The sequence below is a fragment of the Notothenia rossii genome (assembly GCF_949606895.1).
Source record: "Notothenia rossii genome assembly, chromosome: 10".
NCBI lineage: Eukaryota > Metazoa > Chordata > Actinopteri > Perciformes > Nototheniidae > Notothenia > Notothenia rossii.
This window is the reverse complement of record NC_136908.1, coordinates 47898723-47917292: the sequence shown is the minus strand read 5'-3', so window position 1 is coordinate 47917292 and position 18570 is coordinate 47898723. Positions and strand designations below refer to the sequence as shown.

At 39.9% G+C, this 18570-nt stretch overlaps 1 protein-coding gene across 1 annotated transcript in view; it reads right to left on the bottom strand.

Annotated features, from left to right (window-relative positions):
- Positions 1 to 271: 271 nt before the first annotated feature.
- The window catches only part of pcloa (piccolo presynaptic cytomatrix protein a), a 62560-nt gene continuing 44261 nt past the window's right edge, over positions 272 to 18570 (bottom strand). Inside the window, 12 exon segments of the mRNA XM_079654791.1 lie at positions 272 to 3333; positions 4450 to 4595; positions 5626 to 5760; positions 7123 to 7184; positions 7670 to 7811; positions 10020 to 10277; positions 10837 to 11083; positions 11169 to 11240; positions 11808 to 11901; positions 12907 to 12933; positions 15009 to 15139; positions 16288 to 16338. Coding sequence (XP_079510917.1) covers positions 3190 to 3333; positions 4450 to 4595; positions 5626 to 5760; positions 7123 to 7184; positions 7670 to 7811; positions 10020 to 10277; positions 10837 to 11083; positions 11169 to 11240; positions 11808 to 11901; positions 12907 to 12933; positions 15009 to 15139; positions 16288 to 16338 — 1509 coding nt within the window. The 3' untranslated portion in view covers positions 272 to 3189.

Below are 18570 nucleotides of genomic sequence, written 5' to 3'. Positions count from 1 at the left end.
GTGTTGATTGCAGCTGTGCAAGGCCCTGTAAGGACACATGGGCCGTGGGTGGACGCTTGCTTGGTAGCACATGGTCTACGAGGGCTGGGTCCTCCGTGGACCGCGTATGCTGCGTATTCCGAAGGGTGCAGCCCCTAAATTGAAAAGCCATTGGCGCCAACCTGTGGTTACATCATGCATCAATACAACAATGCATTAACCAGCTTTGAAAAGTAGATAAAACAAATTTTTTAAAAAACTGTTATTGTCAATAATGCAATTCCCAACAGCATTTCCTTTGTACTGATATTTAATATTTAGACATGGGGCAACAGCCATTTTTACAGCACAATTTGCATAATTTATCAATACCTCCTGTATACAATCACAAAACCATGACAGTAGATTTTTTTTTCTGTTTACTTACAAGTGAAAAACCAGACAGGTTTTACAAGCATAATCTTTGTACAGTCAGCATACATCATCAATAATCTTAATAGGTTTTTCTTCATAATTTCCTTCTCTACGACAGTTTTGTTCTATATCTTTCACTACCTCATTCTTTTTTATTCTTTAATAATATCTGACACAAAAATAGTATGAACCACCAACGAAACATGCAACATCCAGTGTGAGCACATTTAAATTCTCCTGCAACTGCTCGAGTTAAGATAGACTTCTGTGTAGTTAGACTCTGGTAAACCTTAAGTGTTTAGTGTTAAGGGTCGGGTAAATCTGTCCCTATAAACAGATATAATGTTGTTTCTCAGTCTATCCGCTGTACATTGATCAAGAGAAAAAAACAACTTCCTTTTACTTCTATGATTACACACCTTTTTTCAGTCTGCTAAAAGACCTATTGCTCCCCAAACCCCAGTATAAAAAAGCTTTGTATTTACAAGGTTGGAAATAGAGAGATAGCATGTGTGTGTGTGCGTCCGTATGTGTGTGTGTGTGTGTGTGTGTGTGTGTGTGTGTGTGTGTGTGTGTGTTCATCTTTTTAGAGAAATTTTAAAAGTTGATATTTTTAGACAGACAACACTTAAAAGAAGATATATGCAATTTGGCCTATGACATGCATGGACTGGTCTGGAGATGCTTTACACAAACACACAGGTATGAAAATAAGAAAACCACACACTGACCTTAAAACATTTCAGTTATTCAAGTGCTTAAAATGAACTATTCAAAAGGGGGAGAACATGAAAAAAAGTGCATTGTTTAAATGGGTATGTTATCTTTTCTTATCTTGATTCCCGGCTGTGAAATTCAGGATTTGTGCATGTTAATGTCCGTATGTGTGTTAAGGACAACAAAGTTAGTTCTCTGAGTACCAGGCCCTCTGAACCTTGTAAACAACAATACGGTATGTATAAAAACAAATGTCCCAACTTGTCTTTTATGTACACCTGATATGAACTGTAAACAAATATAATACAACATATAAAATAGTCTTACAGTCAATAAATAAAATATTTGTATAGAAATGATATTAAAGGATTAAGCGTTTCATGGAGGGCATGAAAACACAGTGCGAAAGAAAAATCAAGATAAAAGCTTCCTCTTTTTTCAACTACCTGCTGAGTCATGATGCAGTTACCACCTTTATTCAGAAGATGTTGCATATGACTCATATATCAACTTTTACTGCTAATTTGGACTGAAAATGCTAAATGAAGCCTACCTCTTTCCCCCCTAAATAGCACATGGTAGGATATTTACTAAGACATAATGGATTTTTAAAGACACAACATTGACAATTTGTGGAAGTGGCAATAACAAGACAACACGTATATGACAAAAACTGGGACAAAACATCAACATGCTACAACGATAGCATTGACGTATCTTAGAATGGTAATAGTGCTTTTTCGTGGATGGTTCCCGGCACATTTGTCTTTTGTTCGCTACAATATCTCCAGATATTTTCATCGCTTTACTTTACCTCTCTACTTCCCGCCCTTGTAAGGTAAATCCTCTCAAATGTTTAGCAGGACGATGACATCGGTTTTACATTCTAAGCAGAAAAAAGTGCAAAATACCACAAAAGCGCGCGTTGTTAGGTTGACTGCTCCTATGAATGAAAGCAGGGCGAATATAAGACTCGTAATGTGCCTGGATCTCACAAAGAAAAAGAATAAAATCTCATATGGTAAACATCTCACATTCTAAGGGGCATCATGGGTAAATAAAAGCTCTATGTCACAATCATCAAGACTCCATTGTCTCTGATAAAGATATCTATATATCTATCTATTATGTTATAATTCATTTCCAGCTATGACACTTCACTATGTACAGAGTGAACCTTAGAGGTGATTGTTTTTTGTGCAGAACATGTGGCAATGCATACCAGATAGATAGACTCATGCACACAATATATAGTATCCAATTATATATCCATATTAATCATCATCAAACAATATACATAATTTGATACCACTGTGTTTACACTTACTGTAGGGAGAGAAAAGATGGGGTGCAAAGTGAACAAGGAGATAATAAATTCATGCTTTCTGAGATTTATTTTTTCTCTTGGACTGGAATGCTAGGTAGTGTGTGTTATAAAATATATTATGCTTCTTTCCCAGGATAGATTCTTTTTTAAATAATTGAGAAGAAGACAAATGATAGAGCTCTACACTAATATCCTAATACAAAAATAAATACGAGGTCTCCGCAGCGGAGTCTTCACTATTTCATTCCCAAAATGCTTTGTAAATCAATAAAACTCTCATAATAAAGCAATGAAGGAATGGATAAAACATCTACATAAATAAATCTGAAGTGTGTCCATTCCCTGTAGAATTAAAATGTCTCTTCTGCGTGAATGAGTGTGCAAACTTGTCGTGAATAATTGTGTGTGTGTGTGTGTGTGTGTGTGTAGTGAATTAAAGAGTGTAATACCTGGTTGATTCCGTGCTTGACCTCTGACCTCAGCACCTGTGTTCTCCTCAGCCCTGGCTTCACTACTGTACACTGTACTTCCTGTAAACTTTAATGCATCACTACTCCCCCCAACCCTCCTGCAGGACAGAAACGATCATCAGAGGTGCCCTTATGAACAAAAGCATCTTCCAAATCTCAGAGCCCTGAACAAAATATTCCCAAGCCCAAACCACCCTTTACCCATCCAGTCGGAGTGGATCAGTGTGACAGATGTTGAACCTAAGCGTCCTCAAATGAGAGTTTTTTAGGTGGAGTTTCTGTCTATGAGTGGATTTGGGCGGTGCTGGCGAGGAGCTTGTGCCAGCTCACCACTCGCTTGCGTAGGTCCGCTTTGTCCAGCCACACGTAGGCCTCCCCAATCAGGGTCTTCTTCATAAACTTGCCCCCATTGGACACCAGGAACAGCTGGTGTTGAAAGAACAAACAAACAATATGTCAAATTATTGAGTATGTGAAGTAACCAGGTCCAACAAGAGATTGGTGAATGTTTTAAGGAATATACATTTTCTGCTAGATGTTTCCAGCCTTATGCTAAGCTAAGCTAGTAGTCTCCTGGTTCTAGGTATCTACGGAAGCCCAGAGGGGCAAAAGCGGGTCAGACCAATTTAACTGGGGGATAGTTATTGAATGAGAGGGGCATGTTAAATGCTGGACAAAGAAGACAAAGACAGAGTTCAAGATTTAAACTTTTTCAGTTCAGTATTAAGTCATAGAGCACAAAAAACGTAAAATACCATCACTGCTTTTTGTTTTAATAACAGCATTTGTGTTAATGACTGAGTTACAACTTGAGTTACTTACTTTACCATTAACATAAATGCAGTTTTGGGATAATAAATACATTATTTATGCAGAAAAACATTGTTTTTATTTAATTTCTTAATATGTGTTGGTATTTTCTTTAGTAACAGAATTTGTTTCAGTAACTTATTTTCAATTTATTTAATTACATTACTGAAAAAAAAAACATTCCTGTTATCTTAGTCCCAGGTTACAGCGCAGTATTGGCTGCAACACTATCACACATTGCATTATCATAGATTTAGTCTTTTAGAGGGGGGCCACAGGGGGGTCCAAGCACAGTGTTACAGGGGCAGAACAAAATAACAATTGTTGGGGACAAGAAACGGAAAAAAATAAACAAATATGTGCAAAGATCATTTTTTTTAGTTACCTTTATCCATCTCTGAGAACAGTAAAATATTTTGTTACGATGATTTTTTTTTAATACAATACATTGAACCATAAGTGGTGGTACATATTATCCTACCAATACACCATGTATATCTTGTAAACGGAGTAAATATAGAAATACAAATTTCACCTGGAAGAAAACATGAAATATCTTTAGTCCTACCTGGAGAATAGGGCTAAGAAACACTTAACTCACGGCATGAAAGCAAATAACTCTACTAAAATAATAAGCATTTCTTAAGCAGTTAATGTAGACCTTATTAAAACAATTTATATTCTTCCTGCTGTGTTTGTGTGTGCCTGTAATAAGGACTGGATTAGCATTACCTGTAGCGAGTGTCCGGCCGGGTTCATACAGAAGCGGAAGGTTTCGTTAAAAGATGGCTCCCGGTCATGGCGACACACTCTGGTCTTCTTCTTGATGATCCTCTTCTGAGTGGCGATGTTCACCACGTAGAGCTTCACATACAGATCTGTGGACACAAATACACACACAACATAGTAAGTAATGTGATTTGGCCTAGGGGAAGCCCATTGGGCTGAGCAAAAGCTTTATAGTTGTACGTTTCCTTATTAAAATGATCATGTTTCATGTTTCTACATTTACAGCACAGGTATTTATTTCATGTCTTTCTGCCATTTTTGTCTATGTAAAAAAAAAATCCCTTTCATCAAATTGTGCTTTTTCTTTTGCTTCACACATAGTTTAAAATGGGCTTTGGTCATTACTATTGGAGAATCATGGCCACTTAACACATACAGTAGAAAGTCTACACAGCAGCTTTAAAAATAGTCACAGTTGCACACAGCCAACAATAAAGAATTAATGCTGTGAGTCACTGCTCCACATTTTTCTCTACTGTCAATGGACTTTTCCCTGCATATCCAATCTGTTAACCAATGCATATTAAACAAGTAGCAGGCAGCTTGGGTATTAAGATGTAAATATCACAAGAGGAGAGGTGGGCGGCTACGCTGAGGGAAGACAAGTCAGGGATTGTTGTCAACGCCAAGTCCAGTTCACATGAAATCTAAATATATTGTACCGTCTAATCTGCTGATATGACAGGAGAGCTTTGACTCAGGGTGCTGCTGATTTTCTAAACTACAGATACAGGAGTTACAGTAATAAAGTTTATTTTCCATCCTGGGTGTTAACTGGAGTATCCATCTGGGCAGGAACAGGGTAAAGGAAATGCTGGCTGAAAGACAAATTATGACACCAAAGGATCTGCAACTAAAGAAACTGGCAAGGATGTATGTGCTATGTCAGATGCCTGTCTTTTTCTACAGTGTGGGCAGTGTGGGCCTCCCGGCTGTCAAATTATAAAAATAATATGTATCTCATATAATATTCTTTGAATGCTGTGAAGAGTCTTTATAGAAGTATTGACAGAATAGGAAACAAGAAGATAAAAGACGGAGAAATCAGTCGTGCATGTTGAGATCTTGTGCATGTCCAAGCTAAATGACAATAAGTGTGTGTGTTGTGTTTGCTCTTACCAGGCAGGTGGTCCGGAGACTTGAATTTGTAGGTGATATTGCGACATTGAAGAATCTCGAGGACCAGCTGCTCACCATCCGTCTTTACCTCCTTCTTCAGAGCGATCTTTATCTCCCCCATCACCTGGGACTTACCTGAAAGTACACAGTACAAATACTAGGGTCTTAAAATACTACATTTCAAGGCTCGATTTCAAGATGTCACTTCAGCAAAAGTTCAAAAATTGTTAGCATCAAAATGTACTTTAAGTACACAAAGTAAAAGTACTCATTATACAGAATGGCCCATTTCAAAATATTATAAAGTACAGTAGTATTATGAGCTAAATGTACTTTAGTACTAGTTTCGGAAGTAAAAGTACTGCAGAAGGGGTCTTTTTAAAGTATTACATTATGTATTTTTTTTAAAATATCCTGGTTTTATCACTAACATGTAAGAGGTTATTATAATAGTTTGTAGTTGTCAGTGTGGACCAAATGTAGATATTTAAAATACTGTGTGGATTAGTAGAACAGTTCTGCATTATACCATCATATCATGTGTTTTTATGTACAAAGTAACTAGTAAATCTGAGCGTCAAAAATACATGTAGTGGAGTAAAACTTTCATATTTGCCTCTGAAATGTAGTGGAGTAGAGGTATACAGTTTGATTAAATGGAAATACTCAAGTACAAATCTGTCACAAAAGTATTTAAGTGCTAAAATGTACTTTCCATCACTGCTCTATTCTCACACTCCCTCTGTAAAATAAGGCACCTGGTGCGTGTGACTGCCCTCTGCTGGACGCTGAGAGAACTCTCATGATGAGTCAACTCAAACGAGGCCTTCAAACATCTCATTTATTTGTTTAACAACGATGGGGAGAAGTTATGAAGAACTGTGCCTGGCTTCTGGTTGCCTTGGAAACTGAATGGAAATGAGAACTGTGAAAGGGTATACTCTGTGTGTGTGTATTTGTGTGTGTGTGTTTATTACCAGGCGAGAGAGTCCCATTGACAAAAAAAAGAGTGCAGATTAAAAAGAGATAAAAAAGTCATGCGGATAATCAAAATGTGTTCATCCATGTGCGTTGTAGCTTAGGTCTCACACTGGTTGGAAATGTGAATGTCAGATAACAAACCTCTTTCTAGCTTTTTAAGGTCAAATTTGCATTTTTGCATTAGTCATAATTTACTTGAACCAATATTTAAAGGCAGGAAGAAGAAAAGGAAATAGCCAGGGATAGATAATGAAAATAACCTGAACATTAATGAGTTAACAAGTCTACGGATAATTTGAATGATGCAAATATACATTGAAATACTTGCAATCAAAAACAAACAGTAAACATTAAATAACTTGTATTAAAACATTTAATAAAATAAATAGAGACAAAAAAGACGGAAACAACAAACCAATTGTTTGTCTATAAGTTAATTAGTTATTTAATTTCACTGCAATTACTTATTTCAATGCAAAAAAAGTGCATTTAATAGTGTTAGAGGAAATGTCTAACCTTCGGTGTCACCGAGTCCAAGTGAGGATTTCATCACGTCTGTGCCATTGGGGATCTTTCCACTAAAGAGAGAGGCAACAACGTTCTGTAATTTACAAAACTACACAATGCATGTATCCAAAAAACATTAATAACACATCCAAAAAAGTGAGGCTTAAAATAATTGTTGAGGGAAAGCTATCACTAGGATTGGCGTAAGGAAGCACCACCAAGCAAAAACCAATAGGGAAGAATTGTGGAAGAAATCTTTTTGATGGAAAAACTGACATATAAATTGAGATTGCAAGAAACGCAACTCAACAGAAAGTGGGAAAGATTGACTCAAAACAAAGACATTTGACTGGAACAATAGCTAATAGTTACATGTATCTTCAAGAATCTAATAACATGAAGACATAGACTAGCCTTTTATTTTATTTTTATTTTGTACTGCCTTGCTGGCCTTTTATCACATGATTGTTATGTTGTTGTAACCAGCATGTTAATACCATGTATAATGTGACAATAAAGATTTAAATACAAAATAGTGTTGAGTAAGGTGACTTACAATCGAGGCACCTGGAAGATGGCACTGTCCACCTCGTTTGTCTCTCCTTCTTCGTCCAGCAGGCTGTAGGCACTGCCGCTCAGGCCGCTGTCCAGAGAGGCGGCTGTGACCGGGGCGTCTCCGGATCTGTAGCTGGACCGAACTGTGCAGAGACACGACCACACCATCACCACAAAGAGAAGGGACACAAACTGCACCTCTGTCGGATCCAAGACTGTAAAAACTAGGTCCAAGAAGCATCAGTTCATGTCCGTAGCAACTAAAACCCATCATTATCAGCCTAATACTTCAAATCATCTGTAACAGGGAGCTTTGTTTACACTTACAGTAAAGAAAACTGGATTGTAATGAATAGCACACAAACAATGTGGGCTAGCTTTAAGAAGCACATGAACAAAGTGTGTAATATTTTCTCTCAGACATGGACAACACATTTAAAGCTTTAACATGAAACACAGAAATACATCCAGAGAAACCACATATATATGTTTATGCACAAATAGACCACAAGAGGCACGTAGACCCTGCTGACATGTTAGTTTTTTACATGAACTTTTAATAATAATCTCGATGTTAGCATTAGTTTAGCTTAAAAATAAATAGAGATCATTAAAGTTTAAAGGATGTTTAAGATTGTACTACATTTTTTTTTAAAGCCTGTATATTTGCAAGATGTTTAAGAAGTAAATGTTTGACCAGGCAGTGTGATAGAGTATGAATGATGTGGGATGTTGTGCAGAACATAATCCATGGCGACACGTTTTCCTGTCAGGCCACGCAACACGTCGTCCATACCAGAGGAATGAAGCAATGGGGGGGGGGGGGTCGTGGGGGTGGCACATTGAATCAGACCATCATTTCCTGGTTCTAGTGAACTGTGTTGGTGGCCGTGGAGAAAGCGTGTCTCGCTGCATGGATCTCTGGTGAGTGTGACTCCCTGGCTCTATATATTAGACTCTCTTTCTGCAGGTGTGCGTTAGTAGCATCTCATGTTTCACTCTCCCCCTGCGAGGAGACTCTGGGGGGGAACTCTCACCTCCGATGCTCTGCGGCCTCTCTTCCGACACGGCTTTCCCGAGGGTCAGGTGTCTGCCGTCTGCTCTGCTCCCATTGGCCGAGACGACGGCTGGCAGGGCAGGCAGCCAATCGGACTGCGCTGTCTGAATGGTGAGCACGCCCGCTACGCTGTGCCTCTGCTGCCTCAGAGAGAGGCGGCCTCGTTGGCCTGTTTGTTTTTCGGCAGGTCAGGTGTCAGGGAGGTCAACGCCAGGAAACAAAGGTCATGGGGTCGACGTTTAAGATGGAAGGAGGGAGGAGCGAGATGGAGATTCAGAGAGCGGTTTATCTTCACCATGGAAACCAGCTTGACTGTCACATCACATGCAGCCACAGTGTGCGGTGCACATTCGCCCCTCCTGCATGTCACTAGGAGGCGGGGTGTGCAGCATCTACTGAGGTGCAGTGTGAGTCCCATAGTTGTTCAAACCAGAAAGGGGGGAGGGGGGGGGGGGGGTTAGCGGACTGCATGCACAGCCATCTCAGTGGAGGAGCTGGTTGATGCTTGTTCAGAGAAAGGGATCAACTCAAAACCAAACAAAAGACTACCAAAAGAGGTTAATGATAGTTTGGGGAGGGGCTGGGATTGGGACTTTCTTCAGTTTTACTGCTTGGATCAATGCATCCAAAATATATCCCTGCTTAGTTAGTGGTGATATAAACTCTCTTGGAAGTGGAAACTCTACTCCAATAATTGAACTTTTCCCACAAAGTCTATCATTTTTTCAGTATTTTTGAGGGAGCTTGAGATGTCTTTGTGCTACGACAAAATGCTCAGATTTGCCTTTAGATCATGTCCTGCTAATCTACTTTAGATTTCATTTTTTTTATGACTGTCATGCTTCTGCTCATCCTATGTCAAGATTAAAGAGTATTTCAATCACCCTTCAAAACAAAAACAAATGTTTAAACCTATTTATTTTTATATTTAAAAGAGCATTAGATAAATAAGGATTTAGCCTACAGCCTGTTTACTTTTTTAAGTAGGTAGAATTGGCCTCGATTAGCAACCATTACGCCTTTTTGGGTTAATTAAAAAGGGTCAAACTTAGGAAGGTCAGATGTGCTACAGTACAGGTGAGGTGCTCGCTCCACACACTTGTGAGTACACACAGCAGAGAAGCGGTGAGAGGTGGACACACTGTGAGTACGACATGGGAGAGGACCAGACTTGTGTTAAGGGTGAGGGAAACCGAAAACAGAAAAGGAAACTGAAGGAACAAAGTAAAATAACAGAAGGTGGATGAGTGCGAGGAGGCCATGCTGCGTAGGCTTTATTTGCGTCTTGGTTTACTTGGTTGGAGGCGTTGCGGCGGCAGCGGCTGCTGCTGTGGCTGCAGCGAGGCAGCGGCTGTTGCTATGGCAGCGCCTCCACCGCTTCCAGTGCCGCTGTCCTGATGGTGGTGCCGCGTGGCACTTTTGCCGGAGTGTGAAGCGCCGTGCGAGCGAGAGTGTTCCCTGTGTCCGTGCCTTTGGCTCTGGCCCTCGGACGGGGAAGGCTTCGATGTGCCAGGGCTACTGTGAGATTTCTCGAGAGTTGGCACCTGCGTGTCTAAAACAACCAGATTCACCAAATTACCAAAAACAACTACCTTTTACTTTAGAGAAGTTAGAGGTTTACTTTTTATTCACAGCTGTGGTGAATAAGTAGCTGGGGAAGGTAGCCCAGCATGGTAACTGTAAGTCTATGCTCTTCAAACAGCCTCATTAAATTTGATGGTTATTTCTCTAAATTAGGGGAGCATTCAAAACCTTCCACGGCCATGCTGCTCTCTGTGTTAAGGGAGAGATAGAGGGGAGCTAAGGCTAGGCCTCTGAGCTGGGTGACATCATGGCAACCAAGAATACAGACCATGAGAAAGCAAAAAAGCATGAAGCTAAAGCTATGATGGGTGTGCATAAATGGGCATAGGAAGGTGCTAGTGGAAAAAAAGACTGCAAGAGAGAAACAGGTGGACAGAAAGTAGATACAGAGATAGTGGGAGGACAGGCGAGAGAAGAAGTGACAAGAAGAGAGTAGAAGCAGAGAGAGGTAGCAGTACTAGAGGAGTACAGACGGTTGTTAGGGGGTGATAAGGTCAAGCAGCTGAAGGAATTTCATCGCATCCTACCCTTGGCCGGATCTGGAAATATCCCGTGGCTTCGGCTCTTGATGACAGATGATTTGGGAGAATCCTGATTGTCGTGTTCGGAGACGGTGGTTTTAGGGGATGAGTGCTGGGAGGAGGATTTAGAGGAGGAGTGGCGGCTCTGTCCTGAGTGGGAGCGGCGGTGGTGGTCCCCCTCGCTCTGCTCCTTCAGGGGGTGCCACTGTGGGACGTTGTCCAGCTGGACTGTGTTGGACAGGTCGATAAGAACCTGGGAACAAACTCGGTAGGTTAATGGACATGTGCCTACACCATGGTGCAAAAATTAACTGAAGATAGAGTGAAAACAGGTTTACCTCTCCTAAGAAGTCATTAGAGGAGCACTTGTCGTAGTCCCACACGCTCACTTCCAGCGTCTTCTTCCTCAGCTGATACACACACATATAAAGTTAATGAAAAGCTTTCCTGGCTGATAAAATGTACCTTGGAGAAAGAACATATGATCTGGGCTTAAAGTGGGACTGGACATTCACAAGCAAAAAAAAAAACAGATAGCAGAACTCCAGAATTGACTGTGATTGATATGGGTCCAATGAATCTAAAATGGGATCCAACATGATTTAATTAAATCCCAATGGCATATCCATCTGCTCTACTCAAACCAAAGGCCGCAATGCTAGTCAGCATGCCAGCACAGATAATGTGATTTTATCATTTTTATATAAAACTTGGCCTAATGTGAGGTCTCTTTTTATGCCTTCACTGAATATTGAGGTATACAAAGCATACTACAGTGAGGCAGAGATGTTATATTTAGCAAATGGGAGTTTGGCATTTGATCTTTGATTCTTGCACATACAGTAATAATCTTTGTGGCATTTCAAAAAAAAATTGAATTTAAGATAAAGTCAGTACAAAAATGCTGTGTCATTTTGTGTTTTTACAACTTATTCTGCACCATGACTTCCTGAACATTGACTGGTATGGTGACATACTTGCTCCAGGTGGATGTTTTTATAGATGACAGTCTGGTTCCACTCGGGGTTGAGACTCTTGCCTGCGTGTTTGGACCTCCTCTTGTTTTCAGCACTGAGGGAACACATCACAACAAGACACACTCGGTCAGAAACATACTGGAGCCCTACAGGAGAGTGAAACCACCACAATACACCGGGCACAATGTAGACAGAAGAAGGGAGAGAATGAAGGTGATGCACATTGTTCGGACGACAACAATGTATGAGCCTACGTGCATGAAAGGCAGGTATGATGTCAGGGCGCGCTGCAAAAAAGTCCATTTTGATGTCAATCAAGTCATTTAGTCTCATAAAATGTAGAAGTCCTAAAACAAGTGAAACTGTATGCCAGTATGGTAGAGAGAGCTTGAATCTTTTTCTTGTTTGGTGCCACTAGTAACACAATTTTATTCTCAAAAGAAACAAAAGCATAATCTGACTCTACTGACTAATTATTTTCGAGGATAAACTTTTTTTTTTTATCAGACCCACTGGAGTAAAATAAATGACTTGTTCAATGGATGTTTTTTTGCAGTGTGTAGGGTTTAATATAAGATTGTAGGATATTAGTAAGTCTGTAAGAGTTAGTTTGGTAGAGACAAGGACAATCTCATGTATATTGGAAAATAATGGGATGAATAAGGACTGCATAGGAAAACAATGGAGTGTGTATTGAATGTGGCAGGGCATCAAGGGTACAGGACGATGTCATGGCACGGTTTAGGACATTACTGATGGTTTTATTCACAAAACAAGGACAAACTAAAGGGGTCAATGTTTGGTTATCAGATTACAATGGTTGGGAACAAGGACAGACCAGGAACACGCAGAAGTTAGCTTGGATCATACGTTTATTTATGTTATGTTAAAGAAATGGGAAGATGTTAATATTAAGGGATTCAACTCCTTCCTTTAAGGTGAGTGGAAAATGCACAATTTAAGGGAGTTAGTTGAACTGATTTGTATCCAAAAGCTTCAGATTAGTTAGAAAATAATTTGGATGTGTTGTTACCTTCACCAAAATGACCACCAAATTTCAAAACAGAACCAAAAGTATCAAAATGGTCAAGTCACATACCTGGCGTTCTGGACAACCATGACCTGACTGAGAGGGTCCAGCATGCATTAAATATAGAGAACAGCATACAGAAACAATAGTCAGAGGTGGGGGGGGGGGTCAGAGAGTGTCCGCGTGTATGTGGGGAGGGAATGTAGATTTAGGTTAAGTGTGTGATTTAGAAGTTGTGTTTAGAAAAGGGGGCGAGAGCGGGGGTCTGTGGTGTGCTGCAGAGGGGGATTGAGTGTGTGCTGTCGTGTTATGAGTTGTGTGATGTGACGCATCCATTGGCAACCATAATGGAGATCTGCTGCTCATGAAACTGTGGAAAGTGGAAGCATTTTAATAATCTTTGCCTTGTGAACTCAATTCAGAGATACTGTATGCACATCATGAGAACACTATCTTGTTCTTTTTAATATTGTAAATCCTGAACAAAATGTTGCACATTTCTGCTCCACACTACCTCCTTTTAAATCTGTACTGCTCTCCACTTTGAAAATAGTATTTGTTATATTTTATTTTATAATAATCCTAAAATAGCTTTTATTATAGTACTATTTTTTGCTCTGTATTCTTCCTCCTGTGTCTTTGTATGCACCACTCATACCAAAGCAAAGTCCTCGTGTAAACCTACTTGGTAATAAAACCGATTCTGATTGGTTGTTTAGCATGTAAAAACTAAATCAAATGTACTTTATGTTTTCGTACTTTGTTAGCCAAAACTATCTTGTGTGAGTTTACTAAACATTACCGTGTCAAGTTAAAAGTAGTATTCATCCAAAATGTGTATGGTGAAAAATTATGTCTCTGCCCTACTGACAAGTATTTTACTTTTCAAAGACTTTAGATCATGTCTAATAACCTCGGTTACAATGGAGACATTACTACTTTCCTGGTAAAATTGAAAGGGGATACACATTTATTCTTTCAGACTGCATTGTAATGTACTTTCTTGGATAAAGTGGTTTGTTTACACTGTTCAGGGGTGAACTATGATTCCATTTCATGATTACTTCTATGTTAACTGACTTCATTGAGGTTTGCTGGCGTGATACAGGTTTTAAATACACATGCAAACGTGTTTGAACGAGACCCCCGCAGCCTGGAGAACCATAATGCCAACTTTATAGACACTGTTAATGTGTATTACTTTTGCCAAAACAACCATTTCCCTCTATAAAACCACCTGTTTCATTGCAGCAGCTCCATATCTTTGCCAGGATATCTGTGATGCAACTTAAAAGCTGTGATCTTGTCCATGTATGCACACATATAGCATATACACAAGTGTTGGCTCACATGAGACTAAGTGTGTATTTCTACAACACTCTCAGAAGGGCGTATGTACAGCTTGTGCGTATCACTCTACCAGTCCCTTTAAAGTAACCCTTTCTCTGTTTAACACCCACAGTGCAATTTCTGAGTGGCGGCTGCAAAGCCCACATCTGAACATTATTGCTTTTATCTGAAACGATCTCAGGAAAAAAGCCTCTCTCCGGGGAGCTCGAACAGCAGAGAAGGTGGGAGAGTCAATTACATTACAGCGCAATCACAGTGAGAACAGGAGCCCTAGACTTATGGGATGTGTGGATCGTATTGCAAGTAAATATGAGAGCTATTGATTTTGACTGCACTTACACAGTAGAACTCGTATTAACATGGGCGACGTCAACTCAAAAACACACCTCATATATTTTTCATAACGTTTGTGTCAAGGGCCGATAAGTCCCATCATAAGGAGTTCATATCACATTACATCCCTGGATACATAATAAAAACATATGTGATGATGTGCAGTGTTTATGTGTTTTGGAATTGATACCAAAGAAAGGTCATGTGCTGTACATTGAAAGATGTCATGGTAAGCCAAAATCAATTGTAAATCGATTTTAAAATGAATGGAAATTAGGTTTGAGCTTTACAAACTGGCTGCCTTTATAGCCGGTATATCACTGGGCTTATTTTAGCAGGTACAGTGACTGAAATAGACTATGTCACAGCTTACACATTTCTCTCTAGATTAACACAACCGAAAACATCTTTCTCATTCATATCCTAAACTGATGTTCCTGTTCTGAACTACTTTAGGTGTGACTGCAGGTTCCAAACCCTTGACTCACCCTCTCCCTGGAAGGAGATACACTTTAACAAACGGGTCGGAGTAGCCATTGTTGTCCCGCGCAGTGAGGTTTCTGGCCTGCAGGACATGAACGATCAAGTTGCCAAGCTGCTTGTCGTAGTGGATTTGAAGCTGCAAATAGAAACATATTGAATTACAATGGATTGAAATGCATTCGGTGCGAGAATCAATGGAATAAAACTGAATTTCCTTCATTTCTTTTACCCTCCTGTTGTGTTTGTTTCTCCCTCTTACTTTGGTGTCTTTTGCCGGTCTGTTTTAACTGCTCGTCCATTAACACAAAAACCATTAATTACCACCATATTTTATTTACCACTCTTTTAAGCTCTAAACCAGGGGTGTCAAACCCAAGGCCCGGGGGCCAAATCCGGCCTGTGACTTCATTGTCTGTGGCCCCACAAGAGCTTGCAAAGAATATAATATGTTTATCATACGGTTACATGCCGATTTACAGAAGCACGTTGCCCATAAACTACATCTCCCACAATGCATCTCAAATTTGAATTTTTTTCCAAATGTTACTTTCTTTCCAGAATTTGGCTTTTCTTTTTAAATCATTTTGTGACATGCGCTCTGAAGAGACTTGCACTTATTTGCCCTAGACTTCTTCTTTCAGACGTAGTTAATTATGTAGTTATTACCCTATCCCATAATAATCCAATGCAGAGGCAATTATGCAATATAATACATTATTTTATATATATTAAATATTTATATATGTATTTTTATATAGTCTTAAAGTTACAACCGGCCCGTTGAGTGCAACCATAATGCTAATGTGGCCCGCGATAAAATTGAGTTTGACACCCCTGCTCTAAACTTGTCTGAGACTACTGGTTTATACTTGTAACTGCAGTGAATATACAAAGAACACTGAAAATGTATTCCAAAAAACAACATGGCTGTCGATTTGTGGGTGTGTACTATTTGATGGATGAACATCATCTAAGATTAACCATTCATTTCCTATGGCAGGCATTTTCGACTGTGAACACTATAGGTGACACACAGTTGACTAAACCACTTCAATGACAGTGGTGATCAGCAAATTCAAATCCTAATATGGAGGATTCATAAGGTCTTGAGCAACCAAATGTCAAACACAATCATTATGATTGATGAAAGTAAATTGGTCAGATTTGACCCGAACACAACAGGAGGGTTGATTCAATGTTTTCCAAAATGCTTACAATAAAACTGGAAGTGATCACCGATTTTTCTCAATCCTTTAAAGTTAAAAATGACAGAGCTTCACAGACCTGTATCTCTCCAGAGACGGGCTGCGACTGGGTCTTCATTCCCTCTGCAGTCTGTAAGAAATAAAGCAACACACTTAGAAAGCCTCTAGCAGAAATCTGTAGGTGGATACTGGTGGGTGTTCATACTGTACATTATCTACTGTGCTGTGCCTTATGCAGAGCTTCAGGCTGAACTAAAGTTGAACTTATAAAATTAAACTGTGCGGGGGAGGCCTGGTCTGGAGATACCGCGGAGAAACCGGAGTGTTGCCACACTGCTGCTTGCCTATTTCCTTGCTGCTGTCCTGACGTGGTTTTGCTTCGGGAAAATCGTGGATGCTGTTGAGCTGGACTGGGAAAATGGCAAATGTCGTGTTTCTGCTGTGCCTTTTTTGGACTGTGCTGGACAAGGAGAAGTTCGCTAGTCAACCTGAAAATTCTGCTGGATTCGGGTCTGTTCTGCCGCCCGCAGTGGACATCCCCTGTACAGGTTCGGATGGGTTGCACAAACAATTGCTAGTTGCACTGTCGCGGACATTCATTTCGTCAAACGTCTGTCTTTCTCACATGCCTGCCACAAAGGTCCTTCAGAATTATTTTTTGAACTCTAATCTCACTTTCGCGAAGTTTGCTGGTGACTCTAGAACAGCTGACAATGTATGTGTGTTGATTAAGAGGAAAAGGTGCTTGGTATTTTTATTGTTGTTACTATCAGGAAATGTACAGCCAAATCCGGGTCCACCTAGTAGTTTTAGTCAAATAGCTACTCCTGCTGATTTTATTTCTAGATCGGGGTTAGGTTTAATTCATTTAAATGTGCGCAGTCTGTTACCTAAATTAGATTTTGTCCGTTTTTGGGCGAGTTCAACTGATGCTGATGTCATTGTCTTATCAGAAACGTGGCTAGACAAATCCATCTTGGCCTCTGACATTTACATAAATGGTTATAATGTATATCGCACTGACCGTCCTAAAAAAGGTGGTGGCGTTGCCATTTATGTGAAAAATAAGTTTTGTGTAACAAATATGGTTTCCAAATCTGTTAGTAAACAACTAGAATTTTTAGCTGTGAATGTCGAAGTAACAAAGGGTCCACAGGTCATGGTGGTGGGTTGCTACAGGGCCCCCTCGGCTGTCAAGGACTCCTTATCTTCATTGGCAAAACTGTTATCTCAGCTTTCCTACAAGGAAATAGTACTGCTTGGTGATTTTAATTGGGACTGGTTAACTTCTGTGTCAGAGGATTTTAAAAACCTGTGTAACTCTTTGAACATTACTCAGATTATAGACAGTCCTACTCGCCCAAATATTAAGTCCCCAAATAAATCCTCCTTAATTGATCTCATTTTAACAAATGTTCCATATAAATACTCATCTGTGGGAGTAATTGCTAATGATGTGAGTGACCACTGTGTTGTAGCCACAATTAGGGACACTAAGCCTAGGTCCAAAAAGTTAAACCACGCATCATCACAAAGAGAGATAAAAAACACTTAGTGGAGCAGGGTTTTTTACATGATCTGTTTGATTTTGATTGGGGAAAAATCAATCTGTGTGCTGATGTAGAAACTGCATGGTCTTATTTTTATCTTGGTTTTATGAAAATTATAGATAAACATGCACCTCTGCGTAAATTTAGAGTGAAGGGACGAAACAATCCCTGGTTTTCTGCTGAACTGTCCAGTCTCCTTCATGAGAGAAACAATGCCTGGGCAAAGGCTAGGAAATCAGGCTCAGAGGTAGAATGGCTACGCTTTAGGCAGCTAAGGAATAGCTTTACTTCACATGTCAAAAGTGCTAAGTCAGACTACTATTTGTCAGTTACCACAGAAAACCTGAATAATCCTAGGACATTTTGAAAAGCCATAAAATCGATTTCCACTAGTGATATCCCAAATGAGCTACCTCCGTGCCTCACAGCATCTGGCATTATATCAGACAGGGCTACTATGCTAAATTACTTTAATAAGCATTTTGTCTCTTGTGGCTCTCTGTTTGATTCTGTCACTGACTGTGCTTCTGCTTCTGTGAACGCTCCAGCCCTTGACTCTGAACAATGTGGTCTGGAAAACCCTTTCAGTTTTACTCCTTTAACTGTTGGTATTGTCCATGAAGCTTTATCCAAGTTAGATCCTAGGAAACCGGCTGGCCCGGACAACGTAGAACCTTTCTTTTTAAAGATAGCTGCAGATTTTATTGCTCCACCTCTTACTTCTCTTTTTAACCTCTCCCTCAGCACAAATACAATTCCTAAAGTATGGAAGTCTGCTTATGTCCTGCCTCTACTGAAAGGAGGGGAGGCAA